The sequence below is a fragment of the Lethenteron reissneri genome, chromosome 47 (assembly GCF_015708825.2).
Source record: "Lethenteron reissneri isolate LAM-NWPU_2019-01 chromosome 47, ASM1570882v1, whole genome shotgun sequence".
Classification (NCBI taxonomy): Eukaryota; Metazoa; Chordata; class Hyperoartia; order Petromyzontiformes; family Petromyzontidae; genus Lethenteron; species Lethenteron reissneri.
This window is the reverse complement of record NC_083825.1, coordinates 10,387,123-10,403,648: the sequence shown is the minus strand read 5'-3', so window position 1 is coordinate 10,403,648 and position 16,526 is coordinate 10,387,123. Positions and strand designations below refer to the sequence as shown.

At 49.2% G+C, this 16,526-nt stretch overlaps 1 protein-coding gene across 1 annotated transcript in view; it reads right to left on the bottom strand.

Moving 5' to 3' along the window:
* LOC133354515 (glyoxylate reductase/hydroxypyruvate reductase-like) overlaps positions 1 to 16,526 on the bottom strand; it is a 28,439-nt gene that overhangs the window by 5,985 nt on the left and 5,928 nt on the right. Inside the window, exons 3-9 of the mRNA XM_061571416.1 lie at positions 14,556 to 14,686; positions 12,373 to 12,445; positions 11,007 to 11,123; positions 6,759 to 6,847; positions 5,913 to 6,017; positions 2,997 to 3,132; positions 1,245 to 1,375 (exon numbers count right to left, since the gene is read on the bottom strand). Of these exons, the coding sequence (XP_061427400.1) occupies positions 1,245 to 1,375; positions 2,997 to 3,132; positions 5,913 to 6,017; positions 6,759 to 6,847; positions 11,007 to 11,123; positions 12,373 to 12,445; positions 14,556 to 14,686 (782 nt within the window). The remainder of the gene's footprint in view (positions 1 to 1,244; positions 1,376 to 2,996; positions 3,133 to 5,912; positions 6,018 to 6,758; positions 6,848 to 11,006; positions 11,124 to 12,372; positions 12,446 to 14,555; positions 14,687 to 16,526) is intronic.

Below are 16,526 nucleotides of genomic sequence, written 5' to 3'. Positions count from 1 at the left end.
AGCAATTTCATGTTCCTGAGCGGTGCTCCCTTGACACCACGACACAATACCCTTTGACTCATACAGTGCCCAAGTGCGACCGCACCTCGAGAAGCAAATACAGAGACATTGGGCAGAGTCAGTTTACAGGTTGAGGCGGTCCGTCATGGGCAGAGGGACACACAGGAAGGGATCTTGAGGCTCGACTGGAACAGGGGCAGGGTGTTGACAGCACGGACGGCGGGGTGAGGGGAGTTCCAGCAATGGCGACAGTGCAGGAGATTGAGCGACCTTCCTCCGAGCGGAGCGTGACCAGGGCGGGGCTCAGACAGCAAGCGACGGCTGCTCGAGCGGGAGAGTGGACAGAGTAAGGCGAGATGGATGGATGTTTGTATGTTGAACTTCGTTCGGAACAGTACGTAGCCAGACCGTGCTAACCTGAAGTGCGGGTGGAAGGGTAATAAACTAAACACAAAAAGCAGAGATGAGAGGGCAGGGGTCAGAAGTAGGCAGGGGAGGCTCCAGATGGATGAGGCGCTACGGACTCCCAATCGGAATCTGGAACTTGCAACCCGGTGCTGAGTCGGGTGCTACCTGGCCAGATCCTCGAAAAATGTACTTGGGAATTAAAAAGTTCACTGGGCAGCTAAGAAGGGGGGGGGGGGGGAGGGGTGCGCTTGGCAGGACGCGGCTGAAAAAAAAATTCCTGAGACTCCTTGAGGCCTTCCAGATAAACGAGTGGAAACAAACAAACAAACAAACAAATAAATAAATAACTAACATTAAGCACCGAGCTAATCCTGCTCGGGTCGTGCATGTTCTCAATTGAGACAAAACTTCACAGCGCTTCGCAATTCCAATGCTCGATGAAGAAGCCCTCCTGCACGCTGTGTCAGTCCTGGTCGCTGTTGGACCAAACTTCACCGCGTTGGTCACAGTGCGGTTTGATGGAGGGGCAGAGGCTCAGGACCCGTGGAGACATCACTCACCAGCGATGTTAGACGTGGCTGGGGTTCAACCTCGGAGAGCAGTGGGTTTCATTGCGCAGCGTGCTAACCACTATACCACTGCTTCACCCAGAGTAGGCCATAGTCCAATAGTCAAGCAGTCTCACCCTTCCAGAATATTATTACAAGATTAATCAAGAGAGATGTGGCCACAGCATAAAAAAAAAACACAATGGCCCTAAAATTCAAAACAAAAATATATATGTATGTAGATATGTTATGTTTAGGCCGTTATAGTGGACAGGTGGAACGCCGTACCACAGTTGCGGAGGCTAAGAAGAGGGTGGTCGGTGGGCAGGGGCTCCGGCGTGGTTACGTCCAGCCCGGCCGCCGCGATCTCCCCCGACCTCAGGGCATCGTAAAGGTCATCTTGGTTCACGATGAGGCCCCTGGGGCAGACGAACAAAAACAAAAAAACTTTCCGCGGGAGCCAGAGCGGGGAAAAAACCAAGCACACGTGTTGGAAATATCAAAATTCCTCAGCCATTTTTTTAAAGGGCTAAGTTAATTAGAAACAAAAACGCAAGGGGAGGATGCCTTTAATGGTGCAAATTGTACGTGCACGATCATCATCAGCATGATCAATCCCCTGCCGGATGAAGGGCTCCGCAAGTCTTAGCCATCTCTTCCCATCCTGCGGTGTAATATGCACAGTTAAAACAATGACATCAATAGAGATTTGAAAGTGGCCTCTGTATCTAGAGCATAGCACTCACTCGTGTTTAAGCCTGGCCGGGTGGCGCTGTGGTCAAAGTACTTGACTGAAAGTTCAAATCCCGGTCTGTGGTCGACTCGATCATCATCCATCCGCGGCCAAAAAAAAAAAATGTACCACTTGGTAATGGGCATTGACAGTGGTTGCCTTAACGGACACTGGCTGCCTCCAACCACAGGAATGAGGAATTTACACCACTGGCTCAGCATTGCCAACAGGAGACAAGAATTGCCCTATGGTTGTTTGTGCAGAGAGAGGCTTTGGGTTTCTTGTTGTGTCTAATGGAGAAACTAGGTAATGAATAGGGAGCCAGTATTACAAGTAGTCTTTCGCAACCAATATCATCCATATTACAGGTTTTTTGGGTTAGATGTCGTAGTCAGATTGTAAATGTTGTGACTTTGCTCTCCAACACAACAGTGTGCTGTACTTGTACCAAATTGGCCACGTTCTGTTTACGTGACAAACCTTACTAGTTGGCTGTGTCGGGTAGTGGCGGGTTTAATGACACAGTTATATATTTAAGCGGGCTAACCCAATCAGCAGCCATAAAAATTATGTTTGAATCGGGGGGGGGGGGGGGGGGGAAACTCGAATGCACGCAGTAAGAATATTCACCGATGAATCATAAAGCAAATAACTAAATTGCCACAACTGCCTTAAAACTTGTGCGGGGAATTATCAAAGTACATTTTTGGCTGCATAACAATGGAATGTGAAAGACCATTTTACGTCAAAAAGATCCCCCCTTTCGTGCAATAAGTGCGTGGTAAAAACTGTTAAAATAGGGAATGGCATGCACATGCATGGTTTCTGTAATGTTTTCCAACGTGTTTGTCCTCGAAAATATTCAGCCGTTTCTCGTAACGTCACGTTTCACGCTGCACAATGACGACATCAAACTGCGCACGACGCGGCGAGATGACGCCACGCGTCACGTGATGCCTTTCCTTTCGGCACTGGATTTGCGGCTCCTTTTTAGCGCCGGCGTTCATTTTCATGTTTTTGGGCGACACAGCTCAATTTGGCCGGTTTTTTTAGCGGGAAAGTGCCTAATGGCAACACGACTTTGCACTCAGGTTTCGTGCTTATCGGATCATCGCTCCAATACAAATTGGCACGCACGGTTGGCTACGTACGGTGCGAACGAAAGCCAATGGACATACATCGTTACGAGCGTCATCGTGCCCGCCTGTTACAATCAAGGACAGATGCCACGAACGCTTTCAACCTCGGTCGAAAAGCCTCCCGAAAACTGTCTCGAAGGTTAATCAGGAGGCAGTGGAGGAAGTTACCGGCTGATGTTGATGAACACGGCGGAGCGTTTCATGCGGGCGAACGCTTCGCGGCCGAAGAGCCCCCGCGTGGCGTCCGTGAGCGCGCAGCTCACCACCACGAAGTCGGCCTCCCGCAGCAGCTCCTGCAGCGGCACTGCGCGTGGCGGCAACGTCGGCACGTCCGGCAACAAGGAAAATAATCAAGGCCCGTCAGACGCAAACTAAAGTCACCCAGCAGGGCGGAGGTGCTGTGGTTAAAGCAATGCGAGCGCACATCTTGATCACGTGTCGGCCTATGACCACTTTATAGCGTCATAAGAATTTACATTTGTCAAACCACTGCTGGATGTATGTTAGTTGAACTTCTTTCGCACCGTACGTAATCAATCGTGCTAATTCGAGGTGCGAGGGAAGGACAACAAACTAAATAGAAAAATCAGTTTTAAATGAGTTTTCAATCGAGATTTAAAAGTGCATAGCTCCAGTGGCTTCCCAATATCGGGTGAAGGCCTCCCCGCATGCAACATCGATCACTGCAGATGTTGGAAGGGGCGGCCCAAGCTTGGTGAAGCAATCACTCGTCATTGGTGTTGCCATGAGCGGGAATCGAACTCGGGACGCTGGCTTAATATAGAAGTGCACAAACCACTGCACCACCGCTTCTTCCGTTTACTGCTCTGGGGTTGAAGACAATTATAAACGACCTTGTGGGAAGTTAACAGTGGTCACATTACAGAGGGACTAGCATCCAACCAGGGGCATGTGGATTCTACATCACTGGCTAAGGGCCTCCAAGGAAAATGGGTAGAAGCCCTCATTGCTCATTGGAATATCGAGGACACTGACTTTGAGATGCACAAGAGGAAAGGCAGCACGAACTACAAATCGGGAACACCGGTCAAGTAGCGGTGTGATTGAAAGCCCCGATTTTAAACCCGAATGTATCCGTGCACGACAATCACAGCAGCAGGTATCGGGAAACCAGGGCTGCGAGTGAAAACGCAGCTGGCGTGTTCGCCAACGTTGCAAACTCTCAAAGCATTTCCTGCACGTGGAGATTGAACTGACCCCAGCTTAATCAGTTTCCAACCCTGAAGAAAAGAAAAAAAAGGGAGCATGCCGAGTAATATTCGGGCGGTCGTATTGCAGCTCTCAGAGAGTGGGGGGGGGGGGGGGAAGGATCTCAAACGGAAGGCTGCATATTCAAAGGAAATAATTAAGCCTATTTTGGGGTTGTGGCGTCAGTTGCCGTGCCATTAGGCAAAAGCTACCTGTCTTTCTACTGCCCCGTGATTAAAGGTCAGACCGGTGCGTTGAGTGAAGCAAGGTCTCCCCCCCCCCCCCCCCCCCTCCTTGGCGTCATCTTAATTGGCCTGAACCGTAGCCGGTCATTAAATCTATTAGCGATCGCACATCGAGCCAAACACACATTCCTTGTGGATCAGATGACCCGCAGTACAGCTCGGAGATTCATAATTAAGCACTACCCTTTAAAGAGTGGAAGCACAGTAGGAAACTGAGATTGTTGAAATGTATGTTTTAAGATGTAACTTAACATGTTTGAATTGTACTTATGTTCGTTTGCATTTAAGCACTAGCCACTTCTGCAGTTTGCAGGCATTTCTGTCTGCACTTGGAAATAAATCAGTATGGCTCTGAACAAATGAGCAACAGCTCATCTCCCATGTGCAGCCCTGAGCCACTGTCGAAAATTCCACTTCTCACGAACTGTAATGATCCAGATATCATAATAATCATAATGATGGCCCGAGTCGATCCTTGACCGGGATTTGAACTTGCATCTTTTCCGCTCGTTCGTCAAACACTCTAACCGCAGCGCCATCCAGCCAGCTTACGTTAGTGCAGCTTCACGTTAACTTGCTTCCCAGATGGCCAATACACCACTCGATTGTTTACTAAGAAAAACTTCTAACTTTTTACCTTTGTAGTGGAACTGAGCAACAGTTGGCGATTAATTGTTTTAAGCTCTTGGCCCGGGAATAAGAACCCACATCCGCCTTGAGAAAGCCAGGCAGATGCTCTTCTAACCGCGAGGCAACGAAGCTCATTAGGCCCCTCTCATCTCGCACGGCTGCAAAATTGCTCCATTCCATCTTCGGCCCGCTTCCACAGGAAATCTCTTGGCAGGACGCGGAGTCACACAATTGCGCATGCCACTGTTCCCCTCTCCGCCACAGGCGGTGGAGAAAGTTGCCAGGACTTTAATCCACTTGGTGCCACACAGCTCTGCGCTCAGCTCTCGCAGGGTACGGCGGATTTTCTGCAAACGCCGTCGCGACGTAATGCCGCTTCCCTGTGAATGCTTCGGCACTGTGAATAAACTGACGTGCTGTGTCGTCTCTCAGGTGAGTGGCATCTGAACGTGATGAGGTCGGTCCATATGCTGGGGCAATAACAGCTCGACATCTGACGATTTTGCTTCACATGCCTGGAGCTCCTTTACAAACTGAATTTATACGGTATGACCCACAAACACATCGGAGGGCTACACAGCACAACCGCGAAAGCCTAAAATATAAAAAAGAAAAATTACCGGGATAAGGCGCACTGAGCTATATAGTTCTTTTTCAGACACTACCTGGCCACAAATAATAGCTGAACGAAGTGGCTTATCAAGTGGAATTTTATAGCAGCCACATACTCTAAACGCACGTTTCTAAATGTGGAAGGGAAAACCGAAGGACCCGGAGAAAAGTCCACACGACCACGGAGAGAGACACGCAATCTCCAAATATACGGCAGGCGTCAGAGTTGAGATCGAACCCACGACCTCCTGCATACCGGGCAAAGTAGTTAACATCTCGCCATTACGGCGCTACTACGTGCGTGGTAGCAGTCCCAACTTCTTTTTGTAATTGTGGTCGGCTGCGACGTATTATAACTGCAATCCGGAAATGAATGTTTGATCCTCACAGAACTGAGCGCCCAGCCTCTGCTCCACGTCCGGCTTTGGGTTGCGTCCCGTGTACAGCACTCGCCGCACGCCGAACGGCTTGAGACGCTCGCACACCGCCACCCCTGGGACGACGCGGGGGGGGGGGGGGGGGAGGGAGGGGGAGGGGAGACACGGGAGGGGGGTTTGCGATGTTCACGACGACGCACAAGGCAACAAATGGCCACCGGTGCCGCTCCGTTTGTGGGTTTAATCCGAGCCTCGTTCAATCCGAGCTTTCGAGGGTCAACAGCCAGCGTTGCGCATGGAAATACATTTAATGGCATGCAATTGATAAAAGTAATCGGCGTAATTAAGAAGTGCAAGCATACGGTCTGTTTAACGCGGGAGGAAACTGAAGTACACAAGAATTAACTGGTCATCGATCTTGACAACCTTGTGTCTGCAGAGAAAAATCTACCGTTCTATGCTGGGGGGCCAATATTCCCAAACTGCTGTTGACCTCCAATAAAAGTAACCCTCACTTTTGGAACATGGGCTGAGGTCCTTCCCCCGCACCTCCGATTAGCACGGTTGGTTACGGACAGTGCAAAAGAAGTTCAACATACATATACAACCTACTTCCTGCGCTGGAATCAGCAAGGCTCCCCTCCTAACACAGCAGGTGGGTGCCTCACGTGTAACAGCGATGACCTGAACTACCCTCCTAATCCACCAACCCCCCCTCCCCCTAAACCCCAATGCAGGTCAAAGTTGAGTGCCACCACGCGTGGATTTGGGGCCAAATTACAACCTTCATCTGGACCCAATAAACGGCAGGGCACGGGGGAAAGGGCACGGGGGGGGGGGGGAAATGAAAGTCTTACCAATGCGGCCCAGCCCCACCACACCCACAGTGCTGCCACTCAGACCCTGGCCACACATCCACATGGGCTTCCACGTGCCCCATCCTCCACTGGGAAAAGGGGGTGGGAAGGGGGTGGCACGGGGGTGGGGGGTGCGGTGAAGGGGGGGGGACAGAAGGAGGATTGAGTTACGGAGTTACGTGCCACTGTGTGGGTCTTCACGGACGCACTGCTGTCCAGCCCTCCGCAGTATTCAAGGGGTCGTACTGACGCGCTATCTTTGGGCCCGGCCGCGATGCCCGGGCGTTTCGCTTGCATGCCGGCAAACATCGTCAGGAACCCGGGGGCGGGGGGGGGGAGTCGAGGCATTTTGCTCCCAAGCACGTGGAGTGAAACGTCGGACAACATGCCGAACAAAACGCGGCACGACCCGAGATCGCAGCGGAGAGCCGTAGGATTGAGTTACACCCCGCCACTGAGAGGGGCTGTGCCGCTGCCGCGTATTTATTTACACCGCCGCCACGGGGTTTAACTCGTCAAACATTCCGTTTCCACTAAGCGCTTTCAAAACGACCTTTCGCCGGCAAGACCGCTTCTGCGTTTGCTCCAGCGCTTATCTGTCAAAGTACTGTGCTTGTCGCGTGAGATTCATCGATATTACACCTACGTGACATATTGTCTTGCTCATAAATTAGCTATTACACTTGCACCTGTATTCAACAGGGTAGTAGTATTATTATAGCCCTGTTAGAGCAGGCAGCTCAAATCATGATTGGATTTTAAATCAAGATCAAGGGGTTGACTCAGCTCATCACCCTCGTGGGACTGATGTATTGGGTACCACTTTGTGACGAGTTAGCAGTGGTTTTCTTGTGAAGAGGCTGCCACCATTATGTATGTTGAACTTCTTTCACACCGTACATAGCCAACCGTGCTAATCGGAGGTGCAGAAGGACAACAAACTAAACACAAAAAATCATCACTTTCGCTATCAGCCATGATCAATTTACTGCCAGATGAAGGCCTCCTCAATCTGACACCATTTTTCGCAGTCCTGCAATGGAACAATCCATATGGCTAATTTTATTGCTCCATCTCCGTGGTTAAGAGCATGTTCCCTCCTACTGCACATCTGTGAAAAAGAGCTTTATAGCTCATCGGATTCCTCCAGTATAAATATTCTAATTCGGATTCGTTGGCTGCCACTCTTTCATTCGTCTCGACCATCGACCATCATCCCTGCTATTGAAGTGCCGAACTTAATACACGTCTCTCGGTGGAACGCAACATATAATCAACCAACTCTGGGACTCCAACTGAGAGGAGCTAACCAACCATTCCAATATAGGACCACAGAGCTTGGACGATGCTTGGCGCACGCAGATTCTGACTGCTCTCTCATGCGTCGGTGGTTTGCCACGCCTCCGAATAATTCTCTCTCTCACTACGGGGGAGTGGGGGGGGACGAGAATGGGAGGAGGGGGGTTGGTAAACAAGAACTGTGCACATTACAAATTCTGCGCATTTGGCGCTGCTCATCGCTCGTTTGTGCACACGGAGACACCGAGTTTTGGCATGTTTGTCAAAATTGTTTCTCAATAGCACTCTGAAGCCAGTGTGCTTCCCCACCGAGTCAGTTTGCATTGACGTCCAAGGTCAAATTCCTGCAGCTGTCCAGTAATACATGGAACGAATTATCAAAATTCAGAGTAATCTACAAAGTGTTTGTTAACACAGCCTGCGGTGTGACACGCACCAGACTATTCCCACTTCGTGCCCGTATCACAAAACCGAATATTATCACAACCAGATTGTAAAAATAGGTTATAATTGACAAATAATATCACGTTGATATTTGCCAAAACTGAATATAGTCAGATGTATGTGCTGAACTTGTTTCGTACCATACGTAGCCAACCGAGCTAATCAAAGGCGTATGATTTGATAACACATCTTAAATGGGCTTTCACTCTATTAATCTAAGGAGCATTAAGCCACATTATTCTGTCCAGGCAGTCCCCGGGTTACACAAGGGTTAGGTTCCCCAGAATGATCCATAACCCGAATTTTCCGTATGTCGGAAACTGAAACATTTCCCCCCAAAATGAAGATAAAATCCCACAGCCGGAAATAGTTGGGCCTCCCCTACCCGACTACTAGTCGGTTTTCTCTCAGTATCACACAAAATGAAAATAATTACGTAACGCTACGAAAAATTCCTTAATCCTAGTGCAGCTCGGGCTTCGTGAAGGCGGCGTTTAGGTGGAGTGAGGTGCACGGTGAGCCACATGACATCTCGCTCGGCGGTGTTCATCCGCGATCTCACCGTGCTGCACCATTTGCGCTTCCGTAGCAAACGCAAACATTTCCGCATGCTGAACATTTTTGTTTACACGATTTATGGAAGCATTTCCGTAAAGTCGGATTTCCGTAAGTCGGGTCTTCCGCAACACGAGGACTGCCTGTATGTGTCACATTCAAGAATTGTAAATCGTTATTTGATCTTGGGTGTAGCAGTGCCAAAATGTTTAGCGCACTGAGCCATGGACCTGCCAATCGCAGCGAACGTCAGCGGCGAGTGATATCTGAACCAGTCCCGAGCTTCCCTCTCCACCGACGAGCACTCTCCCACGTGGTGAGTATGGTCAGTCCACATGACCAACACGGCCTTCAGCCAGTAGCGGATTGATACACGACTGTTAATTATACATAAAAGTTAGAGAAACCGTATTAAATAAACTGCTAGTAGCAGGTAATTAAAACTCGCAAGATGCTCTATTAAGCATCAACTTACAATCAACAGTTCGAATACAGAAAACCGTTGCCCATCGCGGGGGTTACGTTCTTGAAAATAGTCGCAATCGGCAAATCCGCGACCCGCAAACTCAAAGGCAAATGGGAAAACTCGTTAGTTGTAATTACTGACGGAACGTCGTACTCAGATTGTAAATGTCGTGACTTGGCTCTCCAACACACCGGTGTGCTGTACTAGTGACGAATTGGCATGTTCCGTTTACGTGACAACCCTTACTGGTTGGCTGTGTCGGGTGGTGGCGGGTTTAATGACACATTTATATATTTACGCGATTTAACCAAAAAAACCTCTATTATGAATGATATTGTTCGCGAAACCCGACGTGTTAAACTGCATCTCACAAACTGTGGAACCACAGCTCAGCTAGAAGGAAGCCAGGCATTGAGCTGGCACCAACAATTGCCAAAGTTCTGCAGTTCTCTTTATATTAAGGCATTATCAGCCAATTATTGAGTATTTATATACATGTGGAATGAAACTGGTGCGCCTGGAGAAAACCCACGCCAGTGAGGTGGCAACACTCTCTGCTCTACAGAAGGGACAGACGATGTTAGTCCACACTTTGCTGTGCCACCTTCTCCTGGCGAGCCAGGATATGGCACCTCGACTCCCCCGGGAAGGGAGTTTTTTAAAAATGTGTGCAATTCACCAACCCTCGCCTCCACAGTGCTGAATTACTGGCATGCATAACCACCACCACCACCCAGTTCTGTTCACTGTATATGAATACATCCTCCGCTATCCAATCTGCAGCTCAACCAACCAGTCTGAAGCTGCTCTTGCATCAGGGAAACATGCTACTTGGCTGCAAATGCCGCAGTTGTGCACCCTAGTCTTCCGTTGCTTCAAGTGTGCACAGGTAGCGTCGAGCGACTGGTCAGGCCATTTCACCAATGCAGACGGATCACATTCTCAGCAGCAGCAAGCAGCAGCAGCAGGTGGCAGAATTATTCCTCTTTGCCGAGGAGCGTCAACCGTAGCGCAACATCGACACGGCGTGACAAGAGATCCATTAGCATCACGCGGCCACGATGCACCAGATACCCCTGTGCAAAGACACGGCGGGGGTGCGATGACGCCCGCGTGTGAAGTCTTAGTTGACGTGTCGGGTTGCAAGACGGATCGCCCAGCCCCTGAGAACAGAGCGGTTCACCCTTTTCAGCACGGCACCCCCCCCCCCCCCCCCCCCCCCGAGCCATAACTCTATGACTCGAGTATTTTGTGCAGCTGCTATTGAGAACCCCTCTGAGATATTTGTATCCACCTACCCGAACCCTAGGGATCCGCAGACCCTAATTAAGAACCCCCCCCCCCATGCCACCTTGACAGTACACAGGTAATGATGCATCGAGTTATCAGTTTAAATCAATGCTTACGATTCTGGTGCCCAGCAAAAGCCCTCATTGTCCCCCCCCTCCCCCCACGTATTGTGGGAGGGTCACCCTGGGCCTCACCTCTTGACCTCGGCCGCAGCCTCCACCAGCCTCCGCGACGTGGCGAGCAGCAGACCCACGGTGAGCTCGGCGGTGGCGTCCGTCAGGACGTCGGGAGTGTAGCCGACACGGATGCCCCTGTGGCGAAACAGCGTCGGCACACACAAAGCACCTCCCGTCAACGTTACACCGTTGCCCTTCGCTTAAATTAACCCTCTCGCGCATTGTGGTGTCCGGTGTGGTGGGGACACTGCTACGATTTGTTTGCATTTCAGCCACGGTTGCTCATGCCTGCAAACCTGTGGCGCGCGTAATTCTCCCCTCCCATAGAATGTCACCTATTCAGGGTTGCGATCGAGTGGCGAGCGATACGACCACCAGGGTGAGAATCACCGGTTAAAGCAGAGCTTGGCATTCGAGGCGGCGGCGCCTGACGGAAGCTCAGTGTCCACTGTAACGGACACGATTCAGAATTGTGATTAAATTCGGTGAAAGTTTTCAAACATATTTGGGAGAATCCTTCGACTCAAATCATATGATAGCAACAACACAATGTTCGGTTTTGAGAGCCCAGAGGAGTTCTATGTAATTTAGCAAGCCGCTACCAAGCCTGTTCTATGGACAAAGAGGACATTTTTTTTTGGAACTACAGCTCTTGATTAAAAATAATAATTGGAAGAGTGAACCGAAAACTCGTTATATATGTAATGCGGGCGTAAATGACCTTCCGGATGTGACGTCATGGGGGGGAGGAGTTACGTCACGTGGGGGTAAGGGTTCAGGTATTAAAGGGGGTGAAACCGGAAGAGGAGGGGGTGACTGGAGACTGAGCGAGTGTGAGGCCACGTAGGGCGAAGGAAGGAGGAGTGGCGAGATCGCCACACACACAGAGTACGGTCGGCACCGTCGGCCAGCGGTGACCGACCCCGAGGAAACGGGGAGCTGCGGGGAGACCGCAGCAAGGGCGGCCGGGGAGGCTGCACGGAGAGAGGGGCTGCGTCAAGGAGGAGAGAGAGACAGCAGCGGTGGGGCTGCGTCAAGGAGAGCCAGAAGGCTGCACGCAGAGAGCAGCAGCGGAGCTGCGGTGGGGACGCGAGAAGGCTACAGCAGCTACAGCAGCTACAGCAGCGACAGCAGCGTCGGCAGCGGAGTGGAGAGTCTCTGGGAGAGAGCCGTGTGGGGGAAGAAACCACGAACCCAAATAAAGGACACCAAGCCAGATACCGTGGTCGAGTCCTTTATTACATATATTTCACAGCTTTTAGAGACCAGGCCGAGATCATTAACGATCTCAGGAAGTGCCGACTGGGCGCTCACACCTCTGACTCAGCAGGCCGCCCCTCCGGCCAGGTGATTGTTAACGGAGGCGCGGTGTCACCGAGCTCACCTCTTCTTGCACTCGTCCAGAGAGAGGTGATCGAACCCCACTGACATGGTGCTGATCACCTTGAGGCTTGGGCCTGCTCGCGTGAATGGAAAACCGTGCTCAGCAACCCGCAGTGTTTCACTTTTCATTCAAATTTTCATTCAAATTTAAAAAAACTAATGGGATAGAAAAAAACATCGTTATACATATTATAGATGACCAATTTACCGAGAATACACCTGACCTCATCAGATCTCGGAATCTAAGCAGGAGTGAGCCTGCACATTGCTTACATGGGCGACACTACGCATGCCGGGTTGTTATAGACGAGGCTGTGCTAAGTGGTTGGCAGCCGATGGCAATGAAGCATAATCCGATGTTGCCCTGTGATTCTATGCTCCCATAACTATGACCGAAGTGACCAGCATGGTGAAGTATGTTCAAAATAACTCCCACAACCCACAGTGGGGAAGCTGCCATCCAGCAGTGGATTGACACACAGGGCTCTACGTGTACAGTCCAGTACCTTTCGGTTACAAGACATGTGAGGCCAGTGAAAATCATTTGAGGTGGTGCAGTGGTTTAGATGTGTTATGAAAACTAGAAAAAAATTGCTTCAAAATGACATCCCTACATATTACTGGGATGCTTTTTGATTGTTAGACCTAATTTTTGGAACTGCACAGGATGTAATGGCCACACCAAAGCCCAGTAAAGTTTGCGGAATAATAAAAATATGATTAAAAAAACAAGTCAAAACGCGCACATTTTCACGTAAAGACAGTTAGCATGACAATGGTGGTACAGTAGTCAAGTCGAGCCACCACAACCTCTCCTGATCCACTAAAACACTCTTCCAAAGCAATGCATTTTAGATTTCTGCCACCGTGCCTGGCAGAAGAAAACTACAATTTATCCAAACTCTAAGTGAGGACTTTCATTCAATTATGTTTGCATTACAAAACCTCCCTCTGCAGCACCATCTGGTTTCAGCACGACAGATCCACTGGGTAGACACCACAAGTGTTGTTTGCAGTATCGTTTATTGCAAACGACAGCACTCTACTGCCAGTTATTGGATTGGTAGAGATGCCGCTTCAGTCCGATAACACCACTAAAATATCATCAAGGAATATCGTCATCGTTATCGGCCATGTGTGCCGGTGCCACCGCCAAGGTTTGCTAATTATTAGCAAATGACATCACTGGGTAGAAAGCCACACAGCAACATTACCTCCAACTGTGAAACTACTCTCAGACTATGCTCGTCTGTGAAATGTAGCGCCTTTGGGATCGTGTGAATTCCAAATGTACTGATTCATAACAGATGTCTGTGCCATTAGAAACTGTCCACCACCTGACACAGCCCAATGATTTTTCACATGTACAATCTTCTAATTCTCTAATTCTAACTGTTTTAGCTCAGGTGAGTTGAAAAACAATCCTCACAACCGTACGCATGTATGTTGAACTTTTTTAGCACCGTACACTAGCCAATCGGAGGTGCGGGAGAACGACAACAAACTAAACACAAACAAGCAGTTCTAAAAAAATACATTTTCAATCTAGATTTTAAAGTGCATAGCTACAATGGCTTCCTAATATCGGAAGGAAAAGTGTTCCAGGCGGCCGCAAAAGTGCATCTGAAAGTGCACGATGTAATAACCGTCTTTGTTCGATGGTGAGCCATTTATCAATGTACTTTTAAATCTAGATTGCAAACTCATCTCTTTAGAACGGCTTTGTGTCTAGTTTGTTGTCCTTCCCCCCGCACCTAAGATGAGCACGGTTGCCTATGTAAGGTGCGAAAGAAGTTCAACATACAAACACGGCAATTCGATTTGAAATAAAACTATAAACAAAAACTATTTCTATTTTAGCAGGTAAGGCCCACCGAGCTACATAGATCATTGTCAGAAGCGACCTGGTCAGAAAGGAAAGCTCAACGAAGTGGCTTATTGCGTGGAAATGTATAGCAGCCAAAGACTCTAAACGCACAATGTTGATTCGAAATGTGGAGGAAAAAAACGGACGACCTGGAGAAAAATCCACGTGACCACGGGGAGAACACGCAAACTCCAAATATAGAAGTGTCAGGGTCAGGATAGAACCCACGACCTCCTGTATACCAGGTGAGGTAGTTAACATCTCCTAGCCACCGTGGCGCCCCAATCTCCGTGGGGGGGGGGGCGGTGCTGTGTTACCGGCGGCGTCCAGCACGGCGGCGTCGACGCGGTCGGTGAGCAGGCAGTAGAGGCCGTGGATTCCTGGCACCCGGCGGAGGAGCTCCTCCTGCGGGATCTGGTCGTCGCTGTCCCACTGCTGCACCTCGCACCTGCCGGGCAACACCGCGGGCCCAGTTCCAGTACATTTCAGACACTTGAATGGTGTGGGCAATCATTGACATAATCAGATATACTCTTTGGTTCTTTCGGTAAAGTCACGAAAGAACCAAAGAGTATGGATTCCTGCAGTCACGAAAGCTTCAAATCAAGAATAATCAGATATAATGTTATTATTTATCCCGGGTCGATGTCCGGTAGTCAGCTGATATCCTTCATGCTGCTTAGTGTGCATCATTGCTCAGATTGAAAGAGATCGATCAACACAAGCACCGTGTTAAGATTGCTGTCTTTCTCCCATATATATAAAACCTCGATATCTACATATATGTTGAAAGAAAAAGATGTGTAAGAGGAAGTAGCAGTGCATCGAGCGAATTCAGATGCACATATTGTGCCCACCTGGAACGCTCTTCCTTCCGATATTAGGAAGCCAATGGAGTTATGCACTTTTAAATCATCTAGATTGAAACCTCATTTCTTTAGAACTGATTTTTGTGTTTAGTTTGTTGTCTTTTCCCCGCACCTCCGATTAGCAATTTGCTTGGGCATAGTATACAAACCAAATTATACTGATTCTGAAAAAAAAAGCAGTTTGCGGGACAACACTGAAAATGTGCGCACAGACAAGTTCCTGAATCCACTTGCTGTAGCCACCACCTCTTGGCCACCTCGCAGCCCAGTGGGTTTGTGAGTTTCACTATTTTGCCCGATCCAATGCAGCAGCAACTTCTGCTCTAACGCCTCTATGTGGCAGCACGCACGGTCGAGAAAAAACTGCAAAATCGGTGATGTGTGTAGCAGGGTGTCTCATGGGCATGTTCATGGGTAGCAGACAAAACCACGTATGGGAAATAAAGACAGCCTTAGGGACCGGGATCACGGATAATATTAGGAAGACGAGTACAGCTAGGGATTGACTTAAGAGGTTACGAATAAGGTTAGAAATATTGATAAGGTTAATTTAAGGTTGGATTTATGGATGTTGCTGTAGAGATAAGCTTGGGGTACAGTTTAAAGTTGATTTGGTTTAACTGTTGAGAGTGCAATAGACCACAAAATAGAGTCGCATTTGCCAGCGCGATCTGGGCCACAATGACAGGAGCAGACACAAAGAAAATAACGTGCAGCAACGAAGCAAAAAGTAACTGGAACAAAAACAACCGTGTCACACGAGAAATCCAAAACACTGCACGCACGCCCACACAATCATTGCCAAATAATAAACGTCCTGCAGTGCAAGGCGGCTCAGGAAGATTATTCTCAGGGTGATGACAGAACAATAACGAATTAAGTTACAAAAGCATCAAACAGATATAAGGGTGACCATTGTGCCTGTCTGGAAAGAGGCAACGATACATTTCAAATGCAATTACAAGTGAAGTGATTGTAAAAAACCGAGAGTTTAGCGTCAAATTTGCGATTCAGATGGAAGGACATCTGCCTCCCGTTTGTGACAAAAGGCAATGAATGATTAGAGCCAGGGCTTGAGTCATGGATAGGGCTTAGAATACAATTAGCAACAGTGTTATTATGGCTTGGGTTGGGGGAAGCTGTCGTGCGCTAGCATCTCGGGATGTTCAACAGGGCTGGCTGCTACCGAGTGGTGGCTGCAAGCGCCGCTATTTCAGAGCAATCGCCACAAGCACCGGCGACATCCACGCCGCCACGGCAGCTGCTGTCACGCATCTCCTGACATGATGCTTGACACTGCAGGGCTGGTGGCCACCACGTGCGCATACCGTGTGAACCCATACGGTTTAACCCGTATTCTTGTACAGGGAAATTGAGTTCAGGTCCAAACGGCGTACAGCCGTTTCAATACGGGGACAA